Source organism: Myxine glutinosa, chromosome 12 (genome assembly GCF_964187855.1).
Source record: "Myxine glutinosa chromosome 12, kmMyxGlut1.1, whole genome shotgun sequence".
NCBI classification, from domain to species: Eukaryota; Metazoa; Chordata; class Myxini; order Myxiniformes; family Myxinidae; genus Myxine; species Myxine glutinosa.
In genome coordinates, this window is record NC_136272.1 from 52046600 (window position 1) to 52062539 (window position 15940).

The window sequence follows — 15940 nt, forward strand, 5'->3', positions numbered from 1 at the left end:
GCCGACTGGGCATCCTCCGTCGTGCGAAGTCCTTCCTTGGCACACCTGAGCTCCTCACCACATACAAGGCTTTCATCCGCAGCTCAATGGAATACTGCTCTCCCCTCTGGGCTGGTGCTCCTGCCTCACACCTAGCTCGTCTTCACGCTGTTGAAACCAAAGTGTTCAGAATCATTGGAATCTCCCGCGATGAAGCTAACTCCAAGGGCCTTTCACTCACTCACCGCAGGCAGGTTGGTGGTCTTTCCGTCTTCTACTGACTCCTCTCTGGCCTTGCCCCCCAGCTTTCTCTGGGCTCTGTCCCCCAAATATTCCTACAGGTCACACAAGATCTGCCTGCAACCCTCTTATGGTTAAACTGCCAAAATCAAGACTCTCTGCTCACCTTCACTCCTTCATTCCTCTTTTCTCCCACCTCTGGAACAAACTCCCTCACTCTCTTCAATCCCACTCCACCCTCCAGGTCTTTAAAACAGCTGTTCACCACCATCTCTTATCTTCCCCCATCCAAAACCTTGATCTTTTCTACCCCCGCTAATTTCACCCCAAATCCACTTTTTTGAAATACCAACTTCTGTCCTGGAAGTCCTTGGTGTCCTTGTGTTTTATACTTCTCCACCCCCCCCCCCCCCCCCGCTTCCCACGCCTCCTCCCCCCAAGCCCTCTCCCTCCCACACAACTCCCTGCTCTCAAATGTTGTGTTTGTGTGCTTTGCCTTCTCTCCCCATCTTGTCTTCCGCTCCCTCTTTTTATATATTCTGTTTTTCTGGTTGATTTGTTTGTGAAATAAATGTTAGCTCTTTCATGAGCCTCGATTCAGTATACAAAAAACAAAACAAAAAAAAAACAGAAATGAAGCAGTCTTCAAAATAATAATGGCACCCTGTTGTTTGATGGGTCAATGTACGGAGCTGTAGCATTTACTGTAAGACATTTGGTGAAAATATTATTGTTTGTTTGTTTATTTACTTGGTAAAGTAAAAACCAAGTAAATAAACAAACAAACAATAATATTTTCACCAAATGTCTTACAGTAAATGCTACAGCTCCGTACATTGACCCATCAAACAACAGGGTGTACTGGAGAGGAACAACCACCAACGTTGTGAGAATTGCAGAATAGGAACACAAAAGCACAACCAACTAGAAGTTTTGCAACAAAGTATTTACAGAATGTTGGTTGGTCTGTTTATCCTTTTCATCAAGAACCGATGGGTAGCTCATGGTGTCTGTCCTGCATGCCATTTGCATCCAAGCTCTTCCATGAGTCTCAGATCAAAAGAGGAGTTTATAAAATTTAGATAAATAAAAAGACAGGCTCAAAACAGTTCAGCCAGAGCGGCCTTTCTAATGGAGGTCCGACATTTCAGAGTCCCTGATAAAGGCTAATCTGTGGCCGAAACATTGGACTTCATGAACCTTTGTCTTCTTTTGACAAGACCTCAAATGATTTTAGCTTTTGTGTTCCTCACTATGCGTTCAAGCTATTTTAGCGACTACATCGACCCAGGAACTACTTACGTGGCTACACCAAGAGGCCATTGGAAGACTGTGTGTTCATCGGGCCACTGGCTGTCGTACACCAGAAAGAGAGGTTCCACAAAGCCGCCGTGCATGCGGAGGAATGGCCGAAGCCAGTCGTTTTCACATCTTTCATTGCCAAGCAGGACAAGTGCAGCCTTAGTAACACTTCCACCACGCACCTGCTCGCTTAGAGAGTGAAGCCACTCCTGGGCAACAGTCACCTTGCTCTGCTCTCGCCCATTCGCTACAAGCACAACAGCAGTCCCGTCGACTACAGGTAGTCCACGTGGCACCACCGCTGGGCCTGTGTAGAAACTGCAACGAAAGAAAAGCTCTTTTGTCTAATAGAAGATTCCATGAGCAGTCTTTTATGGGAATGCTCTGAACTTTGTGGCAACACGGTGTACTACGCATCCCACATCTTCATAATCAAGCAAGTACAAAGCTACGTGCATCAAGTTAAAACAACATCCATCATCCAAACCCCCGTTAGTTCATTTTTCAAAGTCCTTTGCTCCTAAGCACCAAAAATTTCACAACCATGAGGGATAGCAATCAATGGGCAAGCAAGTTGTTGAGAACACTCATAGATGAAGAGTAAAATAATCGGGCATGACAAATTCAAAAAAAATACATTCAACAGCCTAAAGATCAAAGTCTAAAAAGACAAGTCAGGAGACGATGATGGTTCACGAGCGAGCGGTATTCAATGACTGTATTCAACGAGCGAGCGGTATTTAAAAGGACGGACTATAACCGAAACAGGCCCGGACAGGCCAGGCCCGGAAATGTCAAAACGAAGGTTACTGACCTTGAAATGAGATAGAAAATAATGTATAATCAGTTATGAGGTTAGTTAGCTACACAATACCGAAAATTCCGTGAAAAATGAAATGAAAAAAATAAATAAATAAATAATGAAGAAAAAAATGAAAAATGAAAAATCGAGCTCCGTGGGGCTAGACACATGACATTGGCCTTACCAAATATCGAAACCCCTGGCAGATTCCACCAAAGCCCTCGGAGAAGATGTAGCTTGAACTCGATTACCCCCTAAAAAGACATCTTTATCGGGCGTGGCTCCACCCAAAATGGGCGCAATACGCCCACTCTAGGCAGGACACAACTAGATCATGATATCAACCTCCCACCCAAGTTTCATCAAGATCGGATGATATCATCGGGTAGTTATGCTGCGGACAGACAGACACACAGACACACACACACACAGACAGACGCACACACATGACGAATATAGTGGTCACTTGATAACTCGTGAACCAAAAACTGAGAAGAGAAAGAAGAAACTCGATTGCTTTGAAATACACTTGTTGATTAACATGCAGAAGATGAAATGATGAATGAAGAACTAGTCTGCTGAAGGTGAACGTCAATTTGCCTTGGCAGACAGGTAGGATGAAATCACCTGAATGTTTTCGGGCCTTAACCCTTCATACCTTGAACTTGATGATGCACACAACAATCAGCTTCTCACTTCCCACAGCAATTAGCACACCTCAATCAATCAATGTCCTGATAATGCGATCCATTAAAGATGGAACAGGATGATTTTATAAGAAATGAGGATATGCGAGAAACACTTGAAGAAATTCCATTGATGCGAGAATACGTGAATCTAGACTGAAATGTTTTGGACATATTGAAAGAATGGAGGAAAGACAAGTAAAAATAATTTACCAAAGCAGGATGAACAGTAGAAGGCCAGGAAGTAGACCAGGAACCAGAAGAAAGCAAACATTGGAAATGATCTAATAGAAGCTGGAATCACTATGGAAGAGACACAACATCCAGCCCAAGATAGGAAAGGTTGGAGAGATGTGGTCGAGGCCTCAAAAAATGAAGAATATACTTGCATGCCCAGGGTCATTTGAAATGCATTTCAGTGATGGTGTGAATTGATATTTAAAAAAGCAATTTGAAATTCAATTTCAACAACCATTGTCATTCAGTGAGGAAAATTCCTGTGAATCCAAACATACAAGGTGTCCACGAACCATAACCTAACCTCTACTCAGGATCTGTCCCTACCTCTATATGTCTACACAAATGCGGGCTCCCGCACGCTCCCCCGCAGTGCCCAGAGAGCACGGTCCATAGGTGGGGAAGGAGGACAAAGCAGAGTTAGCGGGGTGCAAGGGCGCTAGGGTACACATCAACACAAGGCAATGCAGAGGTGAGGTGCGCAGGAGAGCGAGCGGAGAAAGCTCGTCCCTACCTATCGTACGTCACCCCCCCCCCCCCCCCCCCCCCGTCACCTACTCTACCCTTGCCCTTACCCCATATTTACACAACTCTACACATTTACAAATTCCGTCTCTACTGTCTCGTCTTCCCCATATCTCCCCTAATTCCAAATTCGTCCACAATCCCTCTAACCAAATTTGCCATCGATTCAAATTCCTCATCAATTCCTCATAAGGAGGAAGAGATGGAACAACCAAGCACAATGTCACCCCCACGTCATGATGCGTCTCACATTCCCAAAACATTTGCAACAAAAAACATGGTGTGGAGTCTTGTCATCACCTCAGGTGAGTGGCTGCAGATGGTGCGAAGGGATTTCAATCCTAACTATCCTTCGAAATGACTAACATTCTTTACACTACCCAGGGTCTTTCCCTGCAAAACCATTGGCCACTTTACTCTATGTGGTTCTAAAAACCAAACTCCCATTGACCAAACTGTGGTGCTCACCAATTTGGGGTCTCACTCCCCCGATTCAACTCCCTGTGCCTTCGCACAATTTCCGGGCTGGGTCGTGTGGCTCACCAGCAGGTCTACTCACCTGCACACCTCCGCCACTGTAGTTGCCTCCGAGCTTACCTGCTCCTTACCCTAACCTATCTACCTGGGGAAGGCCCTCTGGCGCTCTCCCCACTCGGTGCCCTCTCTGGCCCTGGGCTACCCGGGTCCGTCCTCTGGATCCTCGGGCCCCACTGAACAACTCTACCGGCTCCCAGAGCCAACCTGCGGCCTCACCTGGCCGACATCCTCACAGTGGCGGAGTGCCCATTCAATTACACTCACTAACAGGCCACACGCCCAGCCATTTCCACTTCACTAATGCACCCATCCAAACGCCATTCTACCACACGCACCACAGATGCCAATATCCACCACAATTTACCTATACCCTCTACCTACTCTTAAACTACCCTCCCCGGGTATTCGTGAAAGGGGTCCATCTTCCCCATCCACTCCTTTCGCACCAACCACTCCACTCCACATATTCCACACTACTCACTCCACACCATCCATTCCATATATTCCATACCATTTATTCCCTGCAACCATTCTCCATACACCTGTGCTTCACTTACACACCTGTGCTCACACACACCGGGTGGCTCTTGCAGACTTGCACCTGTCTCTCCTCCAGGACCATTCATTCAATACAACTAACAATCGCACTTTTCACCATACGCTGCTCAATCACCTCCTTCACACACACTGCACCATTCACGAGCATTGCCTCTCAATTCCTCATTTCAATATGCTCACCAGTAAGAACTTCCATACGCAATGCCTCACTCAATAAACCACATCACAAACACACTGCATCATCTAAGCTGACTAGTTTCCCTTCTGAAACTCGCGCTTCCCAGTCGCCCCTTATACTATTGCGCTCCCTCGTCGTTATAATCCATCTAATCTATTCTATGTCCCCACTACAGGTACATGTCGCTACTTAACTCTACAGTTACCTATGGTCAGCTATTTCCCTATACACTTATCCAAACCCTCCCTGGCTTGGTTTGCACCGCCATAACCCCATAAACTATTGCTCATGTGCCCGGGGGATGGGAGGGATGGTGGATTTACCATCCCTCTACATCGGGCATCTCTCACTATCAATTTTGCCCATCCAATTTTTTCCAATCAAATTTGCCAATCATTACTGCCAATCATTTTTACCCATCAAATTTGCCAATCATTACTGTCAATCATCAATTTCCTACCAATTCCAAACAATTACACTATCACTATCGCCATCACAGTCCATTAAACTACGAGCCTCGGTGCGTCGTTGCATTATCAAAGCTCGGCTTCGCAAAGCCGCGCAATGCATTCGGGTGGTTTGGTCGCCTGCAGGTTGGGTCCGTCCGGCACTCGGTTCAGGGGAGGAGGTTTGGTTGGGCCACGGTTTAAAGCACCATCCCGGCACGGGGCCTTGCACTCCCAAGCGCGATGGGCCAACCCTGCCCGGTTGGGACGCCACCACCACAAGGGGGCGCATTCCGATCCCTCCTACCTTCCCTCGAACCGGACCGGTCGCCTTGCCCGGCAAAGCCCGGACTCGACCGTGCGGGACGGGGCCCGGCCCGGATCGTGCACGACGCTCCGAAGAGAAGCCACGCGGCACCGATCCCCGCCGGCTCCCGCAATACACACAGCCCGGCACGGACCGAGAACTCGCGTCGGCTAAACGTCGGTCTAACCGCTATCCCGTTTAACGTCGATGCTCCCCGGACATGCTCCCACCACTCGTTCCGTTCGTTGCTCATACATCCCATACTCTCCGTCAATTCCACCACCGCACTCTCTGTTACACACCACTCGCTGTTCGCACACTTCATTAACACACCTCCTCGCGCCCACTGCTCGGTCACATCCTCTGTGACAACCATGGGTGCGCACTCTTTTGCACACCCAATCATCCACTTCACCACCAACCCAGGTGTACCTCCTCGCACACGCTCAACCATTCCAAGTGTGCATTTTCGCACCCGCTCCTCATCCATCTCACTCTCCGTATCACTCTCATCACACATACACTCCGACGTGCATTCTCGCTCGCACTCGGTTTTACTCCCACACTTTATAACACACTCACTCTTCGACGCACACTTTTTCCTCACATGCACGCCATTTCCACTCACACCACTCACAAGGGACCCTCCACCAACGCCCGGGTGCTTTCTCGATCCCAAGCGCGCGAAAATTCTTTTTGCGCTAAACACCTTCCCGCAAAACCTCTTAGCACCATACACAGCCCGTCTCACCTTCGGGGTTCTTCTTCCTCCTCGCTCCAACACCTGCAAATATTTATAAGGATTAAGCACGGCATCATGATGTGAGCACGGACTTTGCACATTTTCCATCTTTTCCTCCCGCTGTTGCTCTACCAAGTCTGCCTCTCCAATCCCAATTTCCACTATTTCTTTTTCTTTATTCACCTCGACGACCGCTGGCTTTATTAAAATTTCCTCTTCTACCTCAGCGGTCGCCGGCTTCCCCATACCCCAGGTCGCGATCTCTATACCCGTCATTTTAACCACGCCCTGCTCCGCCTCGCTCAACCCGCGCTTCTCAAACCGCGTTACCTCGTCGCGTACCCCCGTGACATCTTCACTCAACCTGCGGTTAACCCCCCTCTCAACTTCCCTTACCTCATATGTGGCCTTGTCCCTCGCTAACCCCTCATTTACTTCCCCTATTTGGTTACCCACGTCCTCCAGTTGGCCCCCCAATTTACCTTCTAGCCCTTCCAACCTGTTGTCTAACCCCTCAAATTTGCTGTCTAACTTCCCAATTTGGTCACTGGTACCCCTTGCTTCGTCCCTCATTGCTCCAATTTGGCCTCCCAATTTCTCACTCATTTTCTCCATTTTTGCATCCAGTTGGGTCAAGAATAGTTTGAAGTCAAACCCGATTGGTACAGCGGCCCCAGCTGCCACGGCGGGCTCGGCCTCTGCGGCGCCGCCATTTTGTGCTGCCGCGACCACGTGCGAGGCGCCGCCATCTTGTGCGCCTGCAACCCCCGCTACCGCACCCTCATTGCTCTCCTCCTCCCTCTCTCTCAATTCCTCCCGGGGGTCCTGGGGTGCCTCTAACCCCTCATTCTCCCCTACCGGCACCCGATCACCTTGATCATCCATGGCATGACTTTAATTTAGGATGTTAAATAAAATTTCGGCCGCTCCAAAATTTGACCAAATTTTCAGACGTTTTAAAAATTTGGTTCGGGTCCAAATCCCACTCCTCACACCAATTGTTGCGGATCTCGGTTTTGGCACTCTCCTTACCGAGGAGGGTTTAATCCCCTCTTCTTTTAAGCTGGCCGTCCGAGTCCTGAAACTATCTCGCCACTTCCGGTCAGCGCTGAATAGGGTAGTAGGCCAATTATTCCTATGACCTAATTACCAGCGCCTTCCGGTAAGCGAGGAAATGAGCCCCGCCCGAGCCGCGACTGTAATGGACACGCTGAGCGAAGCGAGCCACGACTCAGGCCGTTAGCAAGAGACTAAACCCGATTATAAAGCGTTGGCCAAATCGTGCCACAGGTATTCAATCGAAAGAAAAGCCTAAAGCGATCGGGGAAGAATGAAACCAAAAGGGTAAGAAATAACAGACATTTATTAATTATTTACAAAACCAAAGAAACCAAAGGAGAAACGAAAGCAATATACAGAAGAAGAAGAAGACACAGGGCAAGCCTTAAAACAGTCTTATATTAAACTCCAGACAACAAAAAGGACAGACAACAGACTTACACGACAAGGGAATAGCAGGCAGGAATCACTGGAAGAAGGAGAAGGTCCAGGTGGGACAACAGGGCTGGAAGGTTCGGCAGGGTACAGCAAGGAGGTCCGCTCCAAGTCCACGCTCCGGGCTGGAAGCGAGCAGCCAGCGGCAGGTACACGTAGTCGTTGCACGCGGTAGGGCCTTTTGAAGCAGCTTGTCACAGAGCTCCGCACAGCTTCGTCTCTCTCTGCCTTCTTCGTCCAACTCTCTTCCAACTCATACCTTCTCACCGACTCTGTAAGCAGTCCCTTGCAGTCGCTTTTATCGCTCGTGGCCGTATCAAGACGCCAGCTCTGATGACCCGCATACCGGTTGGCTCACCGCGGTGCTGGTTGGCCGGTAAGGGCTTGCTGACTCCACCTCCGATGACGAGCCGACATGCCACACCTTGTTCTGGTGGGTCCTCCCCCTTCTTTCTCGGCCCGACCGCATGGCCAATGGCGGCTGGTGGGGAGTTAGAACACCACTCGCACCGCTTTTGAAGGGAAGTTTGGGCCTACTCTTATTTGATTAATGCAACGCAGATTAAACTATTGGGTCCTTAACTGAAACACATAATAATGAAATAACTACGGAGAGGTCCTATGGTTCGCTACGTGTGGTACATGGACTAACTAGGGTGCGATCTTTAACAAGCCAATTGATGGGAATATTTACAGGGGGACATTTATAAGCGATACATTTACTAAAATTTACTAGTGAAGGTTCTAAAAACCGTAACAATATATATATACAGACTTGGCATTTAATATGGAATTTTTTTTTTTTCTTGACTTGGGTTTAATTTCTTAACTCAGGATATCAATCTGGTGAGTTTCTTTTACACTTTGGTGATTTATTTGTTGAAAGAACCATGTCACTGATTGTCTGTCGCAGCAAGAAGTCAACAACAGGATTATATCACAGGTGGCGTGGCAAAATGTACGGACAGGTGCATTTGACGATTGGCTTCACAGTCGGGTATACAAGGGGTGTTGCGTTCTGTATTAGTGGAAAACAACTGCTGCACGTCTACAAAAGTTATTGCCGCTTCCTCTGGAGATGGTCCGTCAACTCGACAATGCTGTTTGTCATGGAGTGGTGGCTTTACGAAATTACGGCATGAAAGAGCGTGTTATTGCTCGGCAGTATGGCATCACTCAAGGTCAGGTGTCAAAGATCCTGAAACGAAATGCTAAGAGGGGTGTCCCTACTCCAAAACCGAGGCCAGGACGTCCCCGCAGAACCACAAGGAGGGATGATCGCCAGCTGCACCGATTAGTCCGCAATGGCCGTACCAAGTCAGCTAATCGGCTTAGGGCTGAATGGCAGCAACTGACAAATGTGCCTGTATCCAGAAGGCTAGTCAACCAACGACTGGTTCAAGCAGGCTATCGTACCAGGCGTCCCCTGAGAAAGCCACGCCTGACCAGACAACACCGCCAACACCGATTGCAGTGGGCCAGAGAGCCCCGTCAATGGCAGCCAGGACACTGGAATCACGTGATCTTCAGTGACGAGTCTAGATTTCTGGTCTATCGTCAAGATGGCCGCGTCCGAGTGCACAGACAAGTGCATGAAGCAGACAACAAAGATTGAATTGTGCCAAGAGTCCAAGCTGGAGGTGGTGGGGTGACCGTTTGGGCTGCTTTTCATGCAGGGGGAAAAACTGACCTGGTTGTTCTGAATGGAAACCTGAACCAGTTCAAGTACAGGGCCATTCTGGAAGAAACATTGCTTCCATTTGCTCGTGCAGCCTTTCAAGGAAACTTTTGTCTTCCAAGATGACAATGCACGGCCTCATCGTGCTCGCATGATCCAACACTTTCTTGCTGACCGTGGTGTAGAGCATTTGGAGTGGCCTGCCATGTCCCCGGATATGAATCCGATCGAGAACTTGTGGGCAGAATTAACGCGTCAAATCGACCACTTGGACCAGCAGCCGACCTCTGTGCGTGAATTGCAGCAGGCTATTTATTGTCACTGCATGGCAAGCGATTCCTGTCCAAACCTTGGCAAATCTCGTGAACAGCATGCCTCAACGTGTACGTGCTCTCCTGAATGCTCGTGGGGGTTACACGAAGTACTGAACTGTAATTTTACTGTCCGTAATCAACAACAACACAACATGCATTTTAAGGCCATTTTCCCTGCTAGAGCGGGGGTTAGCCTTGCGGTCCCCATGACAATCTTCTCCATTTTGCCCTATTTTCTGCATCTCTCCTTGTTAACCCAGTCGTAATTTAACTTTTGTTTTTGTTAAAAAAAAATTTGGCTAATGTGCAAAATAAAGAGATACTTCTGGAAAACGTACAGAAGCTTAACACAGTACTGTCCATGAATTGAGTTCGATATCAGTTTACATCACTTTCAAGGATCAATTTATTTGTTTTGAAATGTCAAATGTGGTTTTTGTTTCTTTTAAAGGTCACATTAACAAAATCTAGAATAATTTCAACATAATTCCAATGAACTTTTGGTTCTAAGACATCTTGCAAAGTAAGTTCACCCCCACAAAAAAATATTCCATATTAAATGCCAAGTCTGTATATATATATATATATATATATATACCTACAGTATATACAGTACACACACACACACACACACACACACACACACACACACATACACACACACACACACACACACACACACACACACACAGTCATGGTCAAAAATATTGGCAACCTTGCACTTTTTTCAAATAACTCACAATTTTCTCTAAAAATAAGTTGAAATTAACGAAAGTATTTTGTCTCCACAATTCTTTATTTCACTGTTAATATTACAGAACCTTTTTTTTGATTCAGAACTTCATATTTCCTTTTAAATCAGTAAATTTTAAAAAATGGCCTTGACAAAATTATTGACACCCGAGACTTAATATTTGGTAGCACATCCTTTGGACAAAATAACTGCAGTCAAGCGCTTCCTATAGCCATGAATGATCTTCCTACACCTCTCTACTGGCAGATTGGTCCACTCTTCTTGTGCAAACTGCTCCAGTTCTCCCTGGATTTGAAGGGTGCCTTCTCCCAACTGCTGTTTTCAGATCTTCCCACAGGTGTTCAATGGGATTTCGATCTGGACTCATTGCTGGCCACTTCAGAACAGTCCAGCGTTTTGTCTTGAACCATTCCTGAGTACTTGTTGAAGTGTTTGGGGTCATTGTCCTGCTGCAAGACCCATGACTTTCGATGGCGACCCAGCTTTCTGACACTGGGTTCAACATTGTGCTCCAAAATGCCTTGGTAACCTCCTGATTTCAAGATGCCATGCACACATTCAAGGCACCCAGTGCCAGAGTCAGCACAGCAACCTCAAAACATCACTGAACCTCCTGCATGTTTGACTGGAGGGAAGGTGTTCTTTTCTTTGAAGGCTTCATTTTGTTTTCTGTAAACATAGAGATGATCTGCTTTACCAAAAAGGTCTAATTTGGTATCATCTGTCCACAGGACATTCTCCCAGAATTATTTTGGCTTGTTCAGGTGTGTTTTGGAAAACTCCATTCAGGCTTTCTCAGCAGTGGGGTCCGCCTGGGTCTCCTACCATAGAACCCCCTTTCATTGAGTTGGCAACGGATGGTGCGAGTTGAAACTGTCGTACCTTGTGCATGGCATCTTCAAATCAGGAGGTTACCAAGGCATTTTGGAGCACAATGTTGAACCAAGTGTCAGAAAGCTGGGTCTCCATTGAAAGTCATGCGTCTTGCAGCAGGACAATGACCCCAAACACACTTCAAAAAGTTGATCGAGGTGCTTTCTCCACCATTCAAACAATCCTTTGCTGCAATCTTTGATCAAGTTTTCTCTTGCGCCATGTCCAGGGAGGTTGGCTCCAGTGCCATGGGCCTTAAACTTCCTGATAACATTGCGTACGGTGGACACAGGAACACGTGGATACCAAAATCTTTTTTTTTTCCAACAATTTTCTGGAATAAATGGTGCATTATTTGAAAAAAGTGCAAGGGTGCCAATATTTTTGGCCACGACTGTATTTACAGCATACAGTATAGCATAATATTTCAAAAAGTTGTGGACGCATTTGAATGAAACTTGGTCGTTGAGTTGGTTAGGTGGCAAGAACAAGCCGATTAGATTTTGGTTCAGGTCCGGATCCATATCTGGCCTATCAGTGAGATACTAAACGGAAACTGTTCAACCTGGCGGCAGTATGTGCTCTACCGAGTGCCGTTCTAGTTGAGCGCTATTTTGATTCATTTTCAGGAACGTATACCAAATAATAAAAGTATGACTATGCAGTATACTGTACAAACCACAGTGGCCTGTACCATGAACCATGTTGCAAACTATGTTTACAACATATGTAAACACGAACAGGCCAACCCAATTATCACGAATTTCTGATGCGACTACGATGGTTTCACGGACCACAAGTCGTTATCAAGAAACCGCCTTGATGCATTCACGCACTGACTCTCGATACCACCAGAACATGTGAAGAATTTTTGATGCATGGACAGAATCCCAGGACAGATCAACGGAAGTCTCAGTTCGGTTGTTACGTTCGCTATTTGTCATAATGAATATGGAACCGCACAAATGTAGGCCTGACATCAATCACATGACAAATGTGATCGTACATGTTTAGTAAGGGTCTCAGCCATCCCACGGACAGACGTCAAACAAGGCGTCCTGTCTGCTGGAATCAGTTGGTGGACCTTAAATATCCCACGGTGTCATTCTTGAAGAGTAGGTAAACTATTGCCAACACCACGACCAAATTACAAATTCCTGCTCAAATCTACAGGTGGGAGCGTAGTGCATCAGTGGCACAGCTGCGCACCAAACAAATGAGGACACCTGCAGCCATTTGCTGCATACGAAAGAATAAGAAGAAGAGTCATTTATAATGACATGATATCCCTTCTTTGGATGATACAATTAATCATACTAAAATACGCCATTTAGTGTCTGTCTGTCAGTCTGTCTGATTAATTTTTGACGCCAATACATTCCGTCGTTACTTATCCAATCTCAACCCAACTTGACAGGATGACGAAGGGTTACATAATGAACGTTGTAGCACATTCATTTGCCCCATTCTCCAAGGGGGTTTTCTCCCCCGAGCGGGTTTTCCCCGCCATTGCCGTCAATGGGGTTGCATGTTGAGGTGTATATCCATATTAAGTTAGCTTTATCGTGGCGTTCTCCCAAAGAAGAAGATTTATCGTGGCGTTTTTCCAAAGACTCTTTTAATAACAAAATTAATGATAATCGCATATTGTTAATGTTATTACAAAACAATATTAATACTACTAATGTCCCACTTCCCCCAAGGCATTTTTCCTGTAGTGATAACGTGTATAAATAGCTTATAGTTATAATGGCGTTTCCGTGGGAGCAATGGCTTCTACAGGAAGTAAAATATTATAAACCACAAACGTGTATGCTTAGATTTTTAAACAGTCGCTAATGCTCTTTATAACACTAAATGAAGAAATTTGGAGGAATCCAAACATCCGTGAAGTAAGGTTTGCTTACAGAACTGAGCAAAGATCTATGGTACTCTATATACCCCACAAATGTTGGGTTAATAGCATGGCCCTTTCTGCTGCTACCGTGACATTTTTCGCAGCAAACTTTTGAAACTCGCTCCTGCTGTTTAATGTGAAACTGAAAGGGAGGAAGCCTGGGTTGTGCTCATTCACCAAGCAGCTAGCTAGCGCTTGCCAAGCCAGCCGTTCCTTAACGGTTTTGAATGGAGTGCTTGCTCGAATGCTTAAACCACTTGGCGATCTTCAAATGCTGAAACCACTTGTCGATCTCTCCACAAGAAACTTGGTAAATGAACGCACACCCAATGTTCTTGAGACCCACCCATAGATCGACTGTAATCTATATACCCCAAAGAGGAATGACCCTCCCTGCCCCTCCCGGAGTCTGTGGGTGTACAAGTCCCGAAAACACACAGGAGGAGGTATTGTTTAATCATCATGCCATAATGCAAAATTTTCATCTTACCTGCATTTTTAAGGGGATGCTAATTTCGTTAAGCACAGGAAACAAGCGTCAAAATCATCTTCTTCATTATCATCATCTTTCACATCTTTTGGGGAGCTTTAATTTTCAGATGGCGTTCCTTCTTCGTTAAAGATTACCTGTACAGCACATCGTTGGCAATCAAAGAACCCTCCTTCCACTGTCCTCCTGCAAGCACATCTGACAGGTCACCACCAAGCACATGCTCCCATAAGTAAAGACCTGAAAGTACAAAGTAAACAGGAAAGTTTACGAAACAAATGAACACAGGAGGGTTTCCTGGTTTGCCTTTTCAAGAACAATTGCTTTCACTACCACATATTGCTCACGAGCATTTTATTGGCCTGTTGGGACGCTATTCATAGGCACCATGTGTGTCAAAACAAATTCTGTCTGAACTCCTAGGTGTCAGGAAAGGAAATTTTTAAACCCCCATAAACAAACAACAATTCATAAATGGATAGTAACGTTTGTTGGAGTGAGCCAAAAGCAACAACAGATCTCAACTGTAGTTGGTAATGTTTGTGTCTCCGATGGCTTTCAAATCCAATGCGGGAGGAACACTGGCATCCACATATATCAGGGACAGTAATAATGCAAAGTCAAAAGTAAACTTTTCCTCACTACCAGAAACCTTTTCCTTGTTACCTTCCCCAAGTCCAAGCTCCAAACTCCAAGTTCAGATCATGTCAGGTATGGGAGCATGATGGATCAGCGCGTCACCACGTCTACCTTCCACCGGTACACGAGAGGCCTCTGTCTGGCCATCCCCCAGGCAGATCCCCAACCCATCCCCAACTCCTCAAGATACCGAACAACCTGCTGCAACCTTGAGACACGTGGTCGACCCGTTGGCCTCCTCCACTCACGATGCTCCCTCACTGAGAGAATCTGGTGAGCTGGATCAGCGTCAAGAAAATAAGCCACTTGTCCATACAGCATCAACTGATGCGAACGGACTATACAGGTAACAAATCCCAACTGAGTCTCTCTCAGCAAATGTTCGTTCGACACAAAGTCTAACCAGTGGAAATCAAGGATTCTCTGAAGAGACCAAACTCCTCAGCTACCCTTTCATCCTTGAATATGCCAATATCCAATCTATCCATAGCTTCAGAGTTTCTCCAACAAGCCTGTGATCGGTACTGAGGAAATGAGCACTCAGGTAGACCCTGCACTCCGGTGTGTGTGAGTGTGTGTGTGTAGTTGGAGTTAAGTTTTTGTCCAAATCATTGAAGAAGTCTCCAATTCTTGGTCAGAGCCCAAATCTCACATCCGTAGAACAACACTGAAAAAACCAAGGACTTAAAGATTCCGACTGTCATCTTCCTGCATAGGTACCAACAACAGCACCACACCCCACGGTCCAGTAAATCCGTGATACCCCAGACTCGACCCAGACATCTATTGACTCTAGCTCATAACATGCGGAGACATGAATATCACTGCCAAGGTTAGTGAATAACTCTGTGACCTCAACATCCTCGCCACAGACAGGTACAGACAAGATAGCAGCATCGAAGATGTCAATGAAAGACTGGATCTTAGATTTGACCCAGGAGACCCATAGTGCCAGTGACTCCGACACCTACATGTTATTTCAATGGCGTGATTGGGGCTCAAACTCAAGACCCTACGATTTTAAGCCAGCCACCTTAACGTTAAGTCATTGCCAGGCTTATTGACAACATGTAATGCTCTACCTTTTCACAGATTCCTCATGTTAAGGTCTTGTTGTCTGCCCTCAGCAAACATACAGTTTTATGCCTCAGCTCCCTGAACAGCTCAGTTCTGCCATCAAGTCTGGTCCTGCGACACTGGCTAATGGTATCCAGTGTCCCTTGGGAGACAAAATTCCACTTCGCCTGACAGTGGGTTCCAAG

At 46.4% G+C, this 15940-nt stretch overlaps 1 protein-coding gene across 4 annotated transcripts in view; it reads right to left on the bottom strand.

Annotated features, from left to right (window-relative positions):
- Nucleotides 1-15940, bottom strand: part of RXYLT1 (ribitol xylosyltransferase 1) — a 177432-nt gene that overhangs the window by 140207 nt on the left and 21285 nt on the right. For all 4 annotated transcript variants that reach the window (XM_068132465.2, XM_068132466.1, XM_068132468.1 and 1 more), the window contains 2 exons: nucleotides 14177-14279; nucleotides 1522-1839 (listed from right to left, as the gene is read on the bottom strand). In XM_068132465.2, the coding sequence (XP_067988566.1) occupies nucleotides 1522-1839; nucleotides 14177-14279 (421 nt within the window). The remainder of the gene's footprint in view (nucleotides 1-1521; nucleotides 1840-14176; nucleotides 14280-15940) is intronic.